The sequence below is a fragment of the Prionailurus viverrinus genome, unplaced genomic scaffold (genome assembly GCF_022837055.1).
Source record: "Prionailurus viverrinus isolate Anna unplaced genomic scaffold, UM_Priviv_1.0 scaffold_60, whole genome shotgun sequence".
In the NCBI taxonomy this organism is placed as follows: Eukaryota; Metazoa; Chordata; class Mammalia; order Carnivora; family Felidae; genus Prionailurus; species Prionailurus viverrinus.
The window spans coordinates 166,728-182,517 of record NW_025927622.1 but is presented as its reverse complement, the minus strand read 5'-3'; the positions used below and the strand labels follow the sequence as shown (position 1 = coordinate 182,517).

The 15,790-nt window shown below is 63.9% G+C and overlaps 1 protein-coding gene across 5 annotated transcripts; it reads right to left on the bottom strand.

Annotated features, from left to right (window-relative positions):
* Positions 1-5,399: 5,399 nt before the first annotated feature.
* Positions 5,400-12,012, bottom strand: ADAMTSL5 (ADAMTS like 5). 5 transcript variants are annotated; one of them, XM_047848355.1, is made up of 13 exons: positions 11,782-12,012; positions 10,610-10,929; positions 10,140-10,193; positions 9,939-10,030; positions 9,630-9,690; positions 9,369-9,477; positions 7,906-8,033; positions 7,525-7,636; positions 7,088-7,174; positions 6,776-6,939; positions 6,436-6,622; positions 6,291-6,362; positions 5,400-5,955 (listed from the first exon to the last, which is right to left on the bottom strand). In XM_047848355.1, the coding sequence occupies exons 2-13, from the start codon at positions 10,895-10,897 to the stop codon at positions 5,654-5,656; spliced, it is 1,656 nt and encodes a 551-aa protein (XP_047704311.1). In that variant the 5' UTR covers positions 10,898-10,929; positions 11,782-12,012; the 3' UTR covers positions 5,400-5,653. The 5 variants fall into 5 exon arrangements, with proteins under 5 accessions (XP_047704311.1, XP_047704312.1, XP_047704310.1 ...); XM_047848356.1 differs by having other exon boundaries at positions 6,436-6,559; XM_047848354.1 differs by having other exon boundaries at positions 6,436-6,634; positions 11,782-12,009.
* Between the last annotated feature and the right edge of the window lie 3,778 nt (positions 12,013-15,790).

Here is a 15,790-nt window from a genome sequence, read left to right as displayed (position 1 = left end):
TCGCTGCCTCCAGCACTGCTGGCGGCTGAAGCATCTGGCCTGCTAGGGGGGCTCAATAAAGCTCATCCGACGACCCGTCTGGCCGTGTCCTCGGGGGTGGGGGAGCCCCTGGCCGGCGTCTCCTGATCCGGAGCCGACGCCGTGTGCCCCGCTTCGCAGACAAGGAGACTGAGGCCCGGAGCGGCGCCCCCGCCTGCCCGAGGTCTTGCCACGGGGCTGAGAAGGATCACAGAGGAGAGCTCGAGAGAGAATTGGCATCCGAGTCCTTTATTTGGGAGGGGGTCCTGGGGAAAGGACGGAAGGGGGCGGGGTGTGGGACGGGGGGGGAGAAAGGAGCTCTGGGGGCCAGGGTCACAGACACGCCTGAGGCTTTCCCTGCCCCCGTCCCACCGGGGGTGGGCGGGGGGCAGTGGTCCTCCCCTCCAGCCCGCGCCCCCTGCCAGCAGCACCTGGCCCGGGACCACAGGGCGCCTCCAGCCAAGGTGGGGGGCCGGAGACTGGGGGAAGACGGGGTGTCGCCCGCAGGGCCTCCTACAGCCCGTGGCTCCTCTCCTGTCTCGTTTTGTCTTTAGTTGGTTTCTTTTTTTTTTTTTTTTTAAGTTTACTTCTTCTGAGAGAGAGAATCCCAAGCAGGCTCCCCGCTGCCAGCGCAGAGCCTGACGCGCGGCTTGAACTCACGATCCCTGAAATCATGACCTGAGCTGAAACCGAGAGCTGGACGCTTAACCGACTGAGCCCCCCCAGCGCCCCTAGTCGGTTTCTTTTTCGACACCAACATGACCCTGATCGTAAAACCAGGCAGAGACACAAGGAAGGAAGGAAGGTGCCCAGCCCGTTGTGTGGATAATAGAGACGCGAAGAGTCTAAGAAAGGGCAAACTCGATCCAACGGCGTCTTCAAAACAATAGAACACCCCCCATTCGAGGTGGGGTTCCTGGAAACAGAGCCCGAGTCGGAGGCTGGGCGGGTGGGGGGGGCCGCTGAGCAAGGAGCTGGTCTCGGCTGGGAGACACGACCCTGAGCCGGAAGTGCACCCTGGAGTTCTGGCCCAAGGCGGGCGGGGTGTCACCTGTGTCTCCTCCAGAGCCTCAGCCCCACCCGAGAGGGGGCTGTAAGCTCACGGCTCGTCCCAGCCAAAGGCAGGTCCCTAGCCAGGCATCTGCAGACACACTAGGAAGGCCCCGGAGCCCCGCAGCGCCCAGCTCGGTCAGCCCCTCACCCAGGACCTGCTTCTCCAAGATCCCAGTTGGTCACAGCCCTGGGGGAAACACGGAGGAGCGTCAGGATGAACGAGGCAGATGCTCACAAGGCTTATACCTCCGTGGTGCTCCGCTGGGGGCGATGCTGCCCCAGGGGCATCAGACGATGTGGAGACACTTGAGGTGTCTGTGCCGTGTCCCGCAATCCCTCTCCCTGCCCCCGCAGTCCCAGCTTGTCCGCAGCTGGTGGTGGCCACTGGCGAGCGATGGATCCGATTCATTCATTTGATCATTCAGCAACTATTGAGCACCCACTGTATGCCAGGCACTGTTCCAACAGTCAAGGGAAGAGGGATGGCCCAGAGAGAGAAAAAAATCTCTGCTCCTGAGGATTTGGGGAGGTGACAATCAGCATGATAACCATGGGTGTCAGAGGGAGGTGAATGTTCCGGGGAAACATGCAGTGGGGAGGTGGGGGGTGGCGGCAACAATATCAGGAACAGTCAGAGAAGGACCTGTCTGCGGGAGTGACATTTGAGTAGAGGCATGAAGGAGATAGGAAAGTCAGGTCAAAGGCACGAGTCTTGCGAAAGCCAGGGCAAAAGTGATCCGGGCAGAGAGAAGAGCACGTGCAAAGGTCCTGAGGTAGGACTGTGCCTGGCGGGCTAGGGGAAGAGTGGGGTGCTCAGCGTGGATGGAGCTGAATGAGGGGGACAAGGGAGGGGAGTCTGGGGTGAGCCTGAGCACACGGACACCCGGAAGGCATGGTGAGGACTTTGGGTTTTGCTTGGGGACGCAGGCTTCGCTGGGATCGAGGGTAATCATTCATGGGTCCCCCGCCCTGCTGAGAGGTCCACACGGGTTTTGGGGACAGGGATCTGGGAATCTGCTTTTCACTGGCCCGACTGTCTGAACAACGTGGGGTGGCCGTAGTCCGGGGAAAGGGTGGCGGTACCGGGCTCTCTCTGCACCTGGCACTGTCCCCCGCCATCCAAGGGGGACAGCACAATGGGCTCTAGAGGCGTCCCTCCAAAGATGGTCCCCGACCCACCCAGGGTCAGCTCACCACGTGGGAACAATGACATCTAGCCCCTCGGACTTGTTTTGTTTTTCACTTAATATACGGAAGAGTGTAAGCAGTGACTCGGGGACGACATGGCCCCTCCCAGCCACCCGGCAGTGGCCACGTGCTTCCCTGTCCGGCTCAGAGCCGTGTCCATCAGACGCACCGCGTCGCTGGAGGGGTCGCTCACACGGTAGTGTCTGGGGCTGGTGGACAGGATTCATTTGGCTCGTGCGCACCATCCACCGTCGATGGAATGGTCTCCAGCTTGTGGCTACTGTGACTCAAGCTGCCAGGAACATTCTAGAACCGGCCTTCGGTGAGCAGAGCTCTGGTTTCCTCGGGGCGCACACCTGTCAGAGAGTGCAGGGCGAGCATTTCTGAGTGTCGTGGGGTGGCTGGAACGAGCCACAAGCACGCTGGGAGGCTTAAAATCACAGGCGTTTATTCTCCCACATTCTGGAAGCGGAGGTCAGGGTGTGGCAGGACCGAGCTCCTCCCTCGGCAGGCTCCAGGGCAAGTTCCTGTCCACCTGTCCCAACTCCTGGAGGCCCCAGGCGTCCCTGGGCTCGTGGCCGTGTCCCTCCAGTGCCTGCCTCTGTGGCCATGTGGCTGCCTCCTCTGTCTCCGTCTAACAAAGACACTTGTCACTGGGTTTAGGGCTCACCTTGGTAATCCAGGATGATCTCGTCTTCAGACTCTTAGTTACGTCTGAAAAGGCCCTTTTGCCAAACAAGGTCCTGGTCACAGGTCCCGGAGACGAGGGTTCAGCCCGTCACTGTGCGCGTACCTTCATCTGGAGCAGATGTGGCCAAGCTATACCCCAAAGTGGTCCCACCAGTGCCCCCTGTGACCCGCATGTAACCCTGTGGGCTGTAGGACGGCCCGGGGCTCTCAGCGGCGGTGGGGGCCCAGGCCCTCGGTGGGTTAGCCCTGGCTCAGGGTCAGAGAGAGTAGGCGGGCCCGGGGCAGGCATTAGGGGGGTGGTGGCCGCAGAGAATTAAAAACAGTAAGAAAAGCATCAGGACCCCAGGGCCAGCGTTCTGCGACGTCGTGGGGAAAACTTCAGGGCGCGAAGGAAACAATCGTTGCCAGAATCGCCACGTCACTGACGGGACGCAAGCTTCGAACTCGCATTTGTGTTCTTTCCCCTTTAACAGACCCTGTGGGTTCAGAGAAGCCCCAGTGATGACCCACCTGTGGCGGCCAAGGGAGCTCGCTGCAGGGAAGTCTGACCGTCCTCGCTCGTGGTCCCTTCCGGCGACCACAGGGGCATTGTGTATCCCCATGGGGACACAGGGCTCGAACTCACGCACTGTGAGATCACGAGCTGAGCCGAAGTCGGACGCTCAACCGACTGAGCCCCCCAGGCGCCCCCTCGTGTTTCTTTTGAAGCGAAAGAGCAAATCAGGACATCAAGGGACCGTCCGCGTTGACTGGTACGCGATCGGCCCTGGAAACAATGTTGCCTCACGGAGCGGGGTGCCACTCAGGGGTCCTGTCTGCCAGGGCGCATCCCACACTGGTCTCTCCTCCACCGGCTGGGCCAGGCGGTCCGGGAGCTCGGGCAGGGCTGCCCCGTGGACCCCCCAGTCCCCGACATAGCCCACTCAGTGGCAGAGGTGCAGGGACAACCTCAGACAGCCCTGACGGGCACAGAGGGGCCTTGGGTGTAGGTGCCAGTGTCAGGAAGCCAGAGTGTGGGGAGAGGTGTTGCTGAGGAAGGCTAGCACCCAGGGGAGAGGCAGGGGCCCTCTGGGTGCAGGCATCACCAGGTGCCTAGCGTCCCTTCCTTTCCCGTCCTACCACCAGGGGGCGCCCAGGCCCCACACCACCCTCCAGCGCTGTGCCCCGTTTAACACCGGTGGAGGGGGGGCCCCAGCTTCAGCACTTGTTGGGGGGCCGGGGCCAGGTCTGGGACCCACAGGCAGGGGAAGGAGTCCGAGGGATGCGGTTCCCATGCTCAGAGCTGCGAGGGGCTGAAAGGATACTCGCAGATGGGGAAACTGAGGCCCAGGGAGGGGCAGGGTCCGGCCACAGGTCACCTGCAAGGTCAGGCACTGAGCCTGAGACCCACAGTTGAGCGTCCTGTGTCCTAAAGGAAAACACAGCCACGGACGGTACAGAAGACCAGAGTGTCCCATCCAGGGAGAGAAGGTAAAGGGTGGCCCTTCCAGAGTGCCCCCAGAAGGTTTGTTGGGTGACACCCTCCAGGTGCCTCCAATTCACACTTGGCCTAGGTCTGCCCTCCTGGCCCCAGAAGACTGACGAGTAGAACATATCCAGGAGAACACAGGAGGACAGGGACCAGGGCCCCGGGTAGCATGAGATGGCAGTGTGGCCCTCAGGGGGCGTGGGGAGGGGGCACTGGACCAGGAGGAGGAGGAGGAGGAGGAGGAGGAGGGCTGGGTGCACGTGAGAGTGTTGTGCACACATCGTGACAGCGTGACCGTGGGTCTGACCACCAGCGCATCCTGGAATTTCTGCAGCCGCGTATGTGTCACTGGGGTGTCCTTGTCGTGAAAGGGCTCGCAAAGATTAAATAGGCAGAAACAGGGACGGATAGCAGTGTTGTCCGAAAGAAACCCAGCCAGGGGCATCCGGCCAGCTCAGTTGGGGGAGGATGTGACTCTAGGTCTCCGGGTTGTGGGTTCGGGCCCCACATCGGGCGTAGAGATTATTTTAAAAATAAGATCGGAAGGAAGGAAGGAAGGAAGGAAGGGACAAAGGGAGGAAGGAGGAGAAAAGGAAAAAAAGGAAAGGAAAGAAAGAAAGAAAGAAAGAAAGAAAGAAAGAAAGACTTGCTGAGGCGCTCAAGATTATCTCTGAGCTTCCTGGTAGCCGGGGCAAAAGGGGAAATGGGTACCTTACAGTACCTGGGTAGGCGTGTCTTCTAGGGAGCATGTCTGTTGGAGACGGTGTCTCTGAACACATGAGGTGTACGTGTGTCAGTGAGAAGAGAGAGCACAGAGTGTCAGGGAGTTAAACAGCAGTGAACGTCCTGGCAGCCAGGGCAAGAGGGGAAACTGCCCTATTCCAAGGTCTTGTTGGGCAGTCTTCCTTTGGGCCATGCTCGTTTGTGACAGTGTCTCTACGAAGGTGAGCATGGGGCAAAGCAAATAAAAGCAGACACAAAGTTTCTAAGTATAAATCATCTATGAGCTTCCTGGCAGCCAGAGTGAGAGAGGAAATAAGAGCGTCTCTTCAGTGTGTCCTCCCTCACCAGTGCCTCCTGCTCATGACAGTGGACCTGACTGGGTGCAGGGACAGCTAAGCATGTGTAGTAGGCGGGAAGCCACTGGAAGCCGGGGCAAGACGGGAAATACGCTGAGTTTGAGCCCGGTCAGGCATGCCTCTGTTGCTGCAGGTGGCGGGGGCCCGGTCCCGCGGCTCAGGCGGGGCAGTGTCGGGCAGCCAGGCGCACGCGGCTGTCCTCGGCAGGGCTCCACGCTCGGGCGTAGCCAGTGTGGGGCAGCAACAGCCGGTCCTGAGTGCCGTCAGGGCTGATGAGGCGCTGGACAGCCAGCAGGTACTCGCGATGGAGGTCCAGCCGCGGGCAGGGGCAGCGACCCAGGGCCCACACGTACTCCAGGGCCCGCAGTGGCGAGCGGTTCTTATAGATGAGCTGCACGTGAACCTCATAGCGCGTCTCCTGGGCCTGTTGGAGGCGGCTCAGCACTCGGGCCCTGAACACTGTGGGCAGGACTTTGCTGAGGCCGACTGGACACTCCACCCTGGGCACCCACCCCCCCAGGTGCACCCCGTTGCCAGAGAAAGGAACCGGGGCCAGATGGAGCACTGGGGGTCCCTGGGGACTGTGGAGAGGGGCCTGGGATCAATGAGGGGTCCAAGTTCAGATGAGGGCAAAGGGTCAGATCAAGGAGTCCCATTCGGGGCAGAAGGAGTCAAGTTGGAGTCAGGTCAAGGAGTCAAGGGTAAAGTCAGATCGCCATCAGGGGTCAGCAGGACAGGGCTGAAGTTCAGGTCAACCAGGAGTCAGGTAGCGGTTGGGGTTAGGAGTCTCTCACCGAAGTCGCCGCCGCAATAGTGGAGCAGCCGGTGCGCGCGACCTCGAGTGTCTGGGCACGGTGAGCAGGGGTCTGTGGGGGGCGCACGGTGAGGGGCACGGACCTCACCTCCCTGCTAGCTCCCACCGGGCCGTCCCCACCTCACCTGGGGCGGGGGGCGGGGTCCTCGGGGAACCGGCAGCTGGGGCCGCGGGGGCTTCAGGGGGCTGTGGTTCCACCTCCCGAGGCTGCGGCTGCCGCAGGGACCAGCCCAGGGCCTGCGCCTGCGCCTGGAAGGGGCCATAGCGCTCCCGAGGGAGCCAGAACTCGAACTCGATGCCGGGGTTGGGCTCCTGCAGGAGGACCTGGAGGGGTGTCACGCCGAGGGAGCCGCACTCGGACCCGATGGCCCAGCTTCCCCGCTCTGGCCCCCGTCCCCCCGCCCCCATCCAGTAGCCAAGCGCCCCCTCCATCTCCCAGCTGCCCCAGAAGAGCCTGGGCCACACCTGCAGGAGCAGGTCTTGGGAGGTGGGCCCAGCCGCGCGCAGCGTCTCCTCTGGCCCCGCAGCGCGGGTGTAGACCACACGGGTGCCCGCCGCCTCGTAGGTCCCGGGTGGGCTGACCGCCCAGTTCCCGTTGAGCACGTGGCGCCCGTCGACCCCTATCAGCGCTGCAAGGGAAAGGTCAGCCCGGGCTCCGGGAACCGGCCCGTTCCGCCTCCCGCACCCCTTCCCCCGCAGCCGCAGCCGCAGCCGCAGCCTCCCCGGCTGTATCCGAGGCGGCCAGCAAGACGCCTCCCCCTTCGGGCCCTGCGATACCCAGGTGGTTGCGGCTCCGGTGGGCTACGCGGATGTGTCTGGCGCCCTGGGGGATCAAGGTCACGTTCCAGTACCCAGCGAAGGCACCTGGGCGGAAGGAAAGGAGGGCGTTGGGCGCGAGTGGGAGGGTATTTGAGGGATGAGTTGAGGATTAAATGAGATACTGCGGTAAGCAAGTTAGCCAGCGTCCTGGCACCTCCACAACGCTCGGTAAACTTTTGGAGGTAAGATTATTCTCGCTTAAGTGCAGCTGGGAAAGAGTTAAAACCCCATCTGTTCCGGGAAGGGCAGGACCATCTGACAGTAACCAGTCAGAAAGAAGAGAGGGAGGGGGCTGGGCCACGGACTGCCCAATCAGCTCGGGATTTCGCTTCCGGGCCCGAGGCTCGTTAAAGGGCCCGCTCTGGGCAAGCGGGTACGACGGGGAGGGCGGTCACCGGAGTCACGGAACACGCGCTGCACGAAAAGGCACGACTCGTTGGCGCCGCCGCAGCGGCCGCAGTGATCTTCGCGGGCGTCCGAGCCCAGCAAACCGTCACAGCCGGCGCTCTACAGGGGCGGGGAGGACGAGCGCGCCTTCGCGGACAGCCCCTGGCCTGGGACAGCCCTAGGAGGCGGGGCCGGGGCGGGGCCTAAGGGGAAAGGGGCGGAGTGGAGCCTCGCATGGGCGGGACCCGGGGCGGGGTGGGGGGGGGTGGGGTGCGGTGCTGGGGGCGGGGCTTGGACAAGGGGGCGGGACCCGGGAGAGAAAGGAGTGGGGTCCGTGGCCAGGGCCTGGATGTGAGGTGGACGGGGGGCGGGGCCCGGCGAGGCCTTACGAGGCAGCGGCCGGCCACGCAGAGCCCCTGGGCCCCGGGACTGCAGGGGGTGCCGTCCAGGACGCGCCCGAAGGTGTGGTAGAAGGCGTGCCCCTCGGCCAGGCAGTGAAGGTGGCACTGGTTGGGCGCTGGGGACAGAAGGAATTGTTGGGCCAATCCAGGACGTCTGTCGGGGCTTCTGGCCTCCTCCCCCTCAGGCATGAGAGGCCCAGGGACTCAGCCAAAGCCACACTTGGAGGCTTTGGTTAGAGCCAGGATTGGAACTTAGGTGGCGTCTGCCTTCAGCTCCCAGACCCTCCCAGGCAAGTACCCGGGGCAAGTACCCAGGGCCGACGCATGCATGCATGCATGCATGCATGCATGCATGCATTCCTGTCAAGCCCTAACATTAGGGAGCCCATTGTTCGTGCTTTCGTCCTGCAAACATTCACAGAGCACCTATTGCTTTCCCGACACCGTTCCAGGCTCTGGGGTATGGCAGCGGGCAGAAGTCACTCAGCACACGGGCCCTGCACCCCGCATGTGCCCAATAAAAAGTGCCCAGTGCTGGAGCACCTGGGTGGCTCAGTCAGTTACGTGTCTGACTTCGGCTCAGGTCATGATCTCACAGTTTGTGAGTTCGGGCCCTGCACCAGGCTCTCTGCGGTGGGCACAGAGCTGGCTTTGAATCCTCTGCCCCCCCCCCCCGCCCCTTCCTCTCTCTCTCTCTCTCTCTCTCAAAAATAAATAAACATTGGGAGAAAAAGAATTTTAAAAAAGGAGTATTCAGTCCTGACTGAATGCGGAGCAGCTGGGTCTCTGGCCCTCCCCCGGACTCAGTTTCCCAGCTGCCTGGCGGTGGGGCACAGTGGACAGTCTGGTCACAGGCTCAAGCTCACAGCCGCAGGGATCCGTGCTCCTCCTGGCTCCCACTTCTCTGAGCCTGGCTGGCAGACCCTGCCTGGCACAGAGCCCAAGCTGGCCTTGGAGGGCCTCTGGGGGGGGGGGGGGTGGATCATGGCAAATTTCCTCTAATTCTTAGGGGGGAAAAACACACAAAAAAACCAAAACACCCACGAGGCTGACCGATGGAATCTTCTCCATTGTCAGGTTTTCTTATCTGTATCTGCTTCCACTATGGTGTCTAAAGCTGTCTGTTTCCCTTAAATGCGGACGCACACTGCCCCGGGCACACAGTTACATAACTTGCTATTTTCAGCTAAATGCGGCAACAACTCCTGCCACCGGGATAAGTTTGAGAACTGTTGGCCTCTGGATACGGCTCCACGCGAATCCTCAGGCTGTGTTCGACCCCGTGCAGAACAAACCCTGCCTCCCTGTGCCGCTTTCCCCTCCACTTCAACTCCTATGCATCCTTCAAAGCCCCAGTGCTGATGTTCTCTTGCAATCCTCCGGTCGTCTTTCTCTCTCAGCAGCCCCTCCTCCCTGCCTCCTGTGGACCAACAGGAGGCAAGGCTACTCACCACCATAGAAGGGCACCCACTGGTAAGTCTTCTGGGTGCCTAGGACAGGGTGGCCATTGTAGAGGGCACACTGGAGGTCTCGGAATGGAATGGCCCCTGGGGGACAGTCCTGAGGACAAAGATGGGTAGGTCCGAGGCTGGGAGAGCCCCAGGGGAGCCCAGAGAGCCTGGCAGGGTGGCAGGTGTATTTGGGGGGCACGAGTGGGGAAGCAGGAAGTCTTCGAGGCGCACCCGAGGGCCCCGGAGGCGGACAGAACTTACCGGCAAATGGCAGAGGCGGTACTCATGGGTGTCTCCCCAGCATGTGTCTAACCCGGGAGGCCTACAGGGAACAGGAGGGCCAGAGTGTGGTCAGGACCCCCAGTAACCCTCTTTCCAGAGCTGGCCTGCCCACCCTTGGGCCCGGCCGCCCCCACCCACATTCCAGCCGGATCAGTGGGATTAGAAGGCACAGCATGTGTGGGCAGGCAGAGGGTGCGGCCAGCAGTGAGGCGGGCTGGCGGGAGAGGAGGGGCAGGCACCCCCCTCCCTCCCACCCCACCCTGCTAAGCCCCAGCTTTCTGCACTCACCAGATGCAGCGACGGCTGCGCACAGAGACACCCCGCCCACAAGAGCTGGAACAGCGACTCCAGGAACCCCAGGGGGTCCACTCACCTGGACCCTACTTGGGGAGAGAGAGGCACCATCGGCCTGGAGAGAAGCCAGTGGCCCCCACACCGCCGGCCAGGTCCCCAAGCCCACTGGCCCCCTGGACTCGTTTCCCCCCTTACCTGGGCACTGCCCCCTAAACCACAGTTCAGGAGGGTCCACAGCAGAAGCAGGTTCTGGAGGGGGCGGGGTGGGGGGGAGCAGAGAGGGCGCGGCAGTGGGGGCGCCAGCAGGCCGGGGTCGGAACCCCAGCCCTGTGCCCACCGGCTGTGTGATGTGGGGCAGTCATTTAACCTCTCTGGGCCTCTGTTCTCATCTCTGAAAAGTGGGGTAATAACAGGGCCCCCGTTACAGGAAAGTCTGAGGGGTCCGTCAGACCAGATAAGAAAAGCAGGCTACACAGAGCCTGGCGAGCGGGAGGGAGAGCTCAAAGAATTATCTGCTTTTATTGCTATTGTTTGTCGTCTGATTCCGTGCACACAGCAAGTGCTTAATCTGTGTCTGATTATGGAAGGAATCATTCCAGGACAGTGCACGGGAATCTCCAGTGTCGGGACCCCGTCCCCACTCTCCGCACCGTCAATGCGTCTACCTTTCTGTGTGGCCGAGGGCCAGCCACTCCACATCCCCAGGCCTCAGTTTCCCCATCTGTACAATGGGGATCAGCTGGTCTCAGTCCAGCGCTGTATGAGGGACTGTGGAGAAGGTGCGGCTGGCGGGGCTGGCTCGGGGGCTGAGTCCCGGGCAGAAGCCCCCTGGCTGCACCTGGGCCTCCAGGGCCACCTCGGCTCCCAGACCTGTGGTGGCAGGGAGCCCCTGGATTGGGGGTCACAAGGCGGGTTGACCTGGCCCCAGTCCAGCCGGTGCCCCGTGACCTCATGTGCAGAGGATGTGGGCTCCACCAAGGGCAGCCTGCAGAGGAAAAGGAACCATTGATGAGGGTGGTGCAGGAAAGAGGGAGGCCTCTGGGGGTGAGTGGACTGGGGGGGGTAGACTTGTCTCCCAGGGCCTCAGTTTCCCCATCTGTCAGAGAAAGGGTGAAGTCCCTTGCCATCCACACCCTCCCCGTGACCATGGCATTGCCAGAGAAAGGCGGAGGGAAGCGGCCACCCCGTGAGTGCTTTCTCAGGCCAGGGCCAGGGTGCCCAAAGGACTGAAAGAACCAGCTGGAGTTTTCCAGCCCTGAGTTTCAGGGCCCTGGTCCTGTACCAGTGGACTTTGGACCAGCCTCGGTTTCCCTGGTTCTCAGGCTCTGACATTCGGACCTGGGGCATCAGGCGCTGGGACGCATGGTGGCCCCGGGTGCTGAGAACCTTGGGGACAACTGGGCAGGGCCCTTCTCTGCCCAGAGCTGTGTAGCCGGCTGTATCTGTGCCCCTCTGGACCCCGAGTCCGGGCTGGCCTTGGAGAGCTCAGATGGGGAGGGGGGGGCTCGGCCTTTTCACACGCAGCCCCCTCGCACCACACACACCGAGCGCTAGCCCCTGGGTGGGAGTCCAAACCCGGTGCTAGAAGCGCCATTTTTCTGCTCCCCAGAGAACCCTCCCGGAGGAGCATGACACATCCCGTTTTGGCCGCGCCCCAGCCCGCAGGTGTGATCCCGGAGCAAGCCACACCTCTAGGCCTCAGTTTCCCCAGGAGGGGGCGGGGATGAGCTCTCTCCCACCCTGGGATCGCTGCCAGGCCAGCCCCTCACCGGCCCGGGCCGGGGGACGGGGAGGAGACGCCGGCCGGGATTGTGGGGGGATAGGAAGAGGGACTTACCGGCTACGGAGAGCCCAGGCGGCACGTCCCGGCTCCCCGGGCGGCCGCAGGACAGGCGGAAGCGGCGGGGCCCGCGGGGAGGGGCGGGGGGAGCCAGGAGCAGCCCCTCCCACCCGGCCTCCCAGGGCGCGCCCAGGCCGGGGTCCGGCGGAGGGGCAGCCCCGTGCGCCCTCGCGCGGCGGTTGCGCGCCTCGGCGCGGATCTACGGCAGGGGACTGCCCCGCGCGGGCGCCGGCGCCTCAGACCACGGCCTGGTGTTCCAGAGTCCGTATCCCGGTGACCTTGGAAAGCCCCGGGGCGGGGGAGACGTGAGGGCACCGACCGCCTCTACCCTCCCCCCCCCCCCACCCCGGGGCTGCTATTCCGGGCGTCGCGCTCAGCGCCCGGGAATGTGCGAGAACCGAGGTGGCCCTGCCGTGGTTCCGGGAGTCCGGGACGCTGTCCCGTTTCCACCGACGCCCAGATCGCGTCCCCGCGAGGGTCCCCGTTCCCGGCCAGTACCTCCCTCCCCCTGGTCTTCCCCCCGAAGCCTCCCTCAAGGTTACCCTACTGAGGAACCCGCGCGCTGGGTTGCAATCCTGAGGCTCCCACTCCGGGTCCCGGCCACCCCAGAGCAGGGCCCCAATGCACTGGGAGAAGCTCAGCTCGAGGGGCCGGGCGTGGGGGGCGGAGAGCCCCCTTCCAGGCCCTCCAGGAGCATTCCCGGGCACTGCTGTCACCAGAGGACGTGCCCCACCCTGCCTTCCGCCCTCCCAGGCTGAGCAGCGATTTGGAACCAGACCCTCTCGCACAGGGGCGTGCCCCCGCCCCACGACTTATTTTCCCATCCGGACAGTGGGGTCCGCAGGGTTCCTCACCCAGACATTTCCAAGTGGACCTCAGCTGTTTCCGGGGACTGGCAAGGACAGGGTCCCCCTAGGGCTCCTCATCACGCTGCCTTTCCCAGCTTAGCATGGGCACACTGACCCCTCACCCTGCCCACGCAGGGAGGCAGCAGGGGCCCTGTGCTCACCCCTCCCCTGCCTCCTTGCTGTTGCCCGTGAGGCTTCCTGACAGGTTCGAGAAGATGGGGCCACCGAGGGGTCGATGGACGGCCTGCCCCCCTGGTCGCTGGGCAAGCCCACGCTCAGCTTGATTGCCCCCCCCTCCTGGAAGCCGGCTGTGGGGTGTCTGGCCCTGACCACAGGGACGGGGGTGCCGGTCCAGCTCTGTCTGCCCACCAGCCTGGAGGGGCTCAGGGCAGGGCCGCTCAAGGCCATCTGTTGGGGCAGTGTTTACTGAGCATGTACTATGCGCAGGGGGAGCCGGGAACAGCCCTGCTAACCAGGCAATCCTGCCTCTTGATCAGGACACAGAGGAGTGTCCCAGGCCCCCTGCAGATGGGGTTGTAGGGAGGCCCTCGCCCAAGAGGTGATCACCAGGAGGAGGGGGCAGCCCAGGCAGAGGAAACAGCACGTGCAGAGCCCCGGAGGCTAGAATGAGAGGAAAAGGGACAATCAGGAGGGCGGGGTGGGGGGGGGGTGGGGGGAGGTCAGAGAGGGGCCAAGGGGTGGAGGTCCGGGCGGTGGGAGTCGTGCCTTAGTTTGGGAGAAGCCACCCCTGGCTGCTGTGGGGGCAGGAAAGCAGCGAACAGGCAGCCGCCTCCTGCGGGGACCGGGGTTGTGCGGGGCGTGCAGGGTGGAGGTGAGGGGGCGCGCGCAGCTGTCGGGGAGTGGAGCGTATAGGCTCCCGCAGGAGCCCCGTCGGGAAGAGGTGAGGCGGGAGCTTGGCCGGAGCTGCTGGGAAGGGAGGTGCCCATTTGCTGCGGGAGGGTGGGAGTGGGGAGGGCAGGTCCAGAGGTCACTTCCGGATGGGTGTGGGGGGACACGTCTGGGGGTCAACCAAGAAGAGGCTGGGAGAGCAGGGGCTGTGTCCTGCAGGACGTGTGGGCGTCCTTGGCACGGCGGGATGTCTAGAGTCACGGATGAGGTCACGGGGCGTGAGCGAGGACTGAACGGAGACTGGGGCCTGCGTCCCAGGGGCCCCGGGGTGGGCGGGGGGGGGGGGGCGGTGCTAGGGGCCGAGGGACAGGGAGCCTCTGGGCGGAAGGAGGGCGGACCGGTGGGTCAGCGCTGCCGGAGGCACTCAGTGACTCGGTGAGGTGAAGCGTGGTTGGACGGGGGCTGAGAGAGGACAGCAGGAGTGGGGGACGCCTACTGCGGGCGTGAGCTGGGGCCCGGGGCCCGGCGGGCGTCGGAAGTAAATCGGGTTTGGCCCCGCAGCTCCCCCTAGTGGACAAGCGCCCTGCCTCGGAGGTGCGTCTTCCGCTCCGCAGCGCGCAGACAGCAGTCCCCGTGGCCCGCAGGGAGGGTACGCAGCAGGTGCTCTGCCCTGCACGGGGGCCTAGCGCCTGGGGAGATGCCGCTCACGGCGCCGGGTGGGGATGGGGTGCAGATACGGTGTCCTGGGCCCGCGCCCCTGCCTCCGCTCCCCGGGCCCCAGCCTCCCGCCTCCGCGCTCCGGCGGCCGCCCGGCCGGATTCGGCAGATTCCCAGGGAAGGAGGCCAAGAGCTCGGGCGGGAACCTCGCGCAGGTGGAGGGGTGGCCGCGAGGTTCAGACTCCAGGTGCGGCGACATCTCGGCCCCTCCCCCGCCCCTCCCGGTGCCCCGGCCTCGACCTCCAATAGGGGGGCGGTCCGTGCGGTCCCTCATCCTGAGCTCTAGCCCGGGCCGTCCCTGAGGCAGAGGGGACACCGGTCCTGCGGATGTGGGTCGGCTGGGCTCTGCTACCTCTGAGGCCTTGTGACCTTGTGGCTTAGGAAGTGCCCATGAGCGGCCCTCGTGGCCTCCTGGTGCACCCCCCCCCCTCCCCCCCCCCCCCCCCCCCCCCCCCCGCCAACTCCCCCTGGCCTCCTGTGATCCCTCGGGCCTGGCCACGTGGTCCCCAGGGCACTTCAGCCTCCTGCGGAGATGGGGTGGGGGGGTTCCTGCCACCCGTGCTCCAGAACTCTGGGTCTCTGGAGCGCCCGGAGATGAGTCCTCACCCCACTCAACGGGTCGGGACACTGAGGTGTGGAGGGACCGAGCTGCGAGCTGCACGCAGCAAGGTCCCCACATCTGAATGGGTGAGGGAGTGGTGGGAGGGGGGTTTGGGGACACTCGAGGCAGGACCTGGAGAGGGGTGCTCCCAGCAAAGGCCAGGTGGCTGGGGGCCCAGGGCGAGGACGCCTGGCGGGGAGGCCTGTACAGCTGGACGGGGTGGCGGCGGGGGCGGGGCGGGGGGGGGGGGAGGTTACTCACACATGGTTCACCTCAAATCAAGAAAGTTACGCACGATGTGGTGCCATTTACAGAAGAGAATATCCCCGGCACATAAACTCTGACAGGAAGCAGAAAGCAATAAACTCCTCGTGTTGCCCACGATGATCTCCGGCAGGGTTTCGGGTGACTGCGTTCCTGCTTCTGATTCTGATTTCTTTAAGAGCGTTTTTATTTCAGGGGCGCCCGGGGGGCTCAGTCGGTTGAGCATCCGACTTCGGCTCAGGTCATGATCTCAGGGTTCGTGGGTTCGAGCCCCGCGGTCAGCGCGGAGCCCGCTTCGGACCCTCTGTCCCCCTCTGTCTCTCTGCCCCACCCCCACTTCGCGCCCTCCTCTCTCCAAGATAAATAAAAACATTTAAAAAGTTTTTAAAAAGAAAAGTTCTATTTTGGAATAATTTTACATTTACAGAAAGTTGCAAAGGTGTGAGAGTTTCTGTCTACCCTTTCTCATCAGTGGTATAATCCACCGCCCCAAGAGGTCCCTGTCCTCGTCCTCAGAACCTGCAGACGTGTCCCCTCACGCGGCAGAGGGGACCTTGTCAAGGCCCCTGAGGCGGGGGTGACCCTGGGTGCCCGGGGGACCCGGCGTCGTCACGAGAGGGAGGCAGAGAGCCGGGCGGACCCCGCGCTGCTGGCCCTGAGGATGAGGAGGGGCCGCGGGCCCAGGATGCGAGGCCTCTGGAAGCCGGAAAAGGGGGGAGAGGGGGCT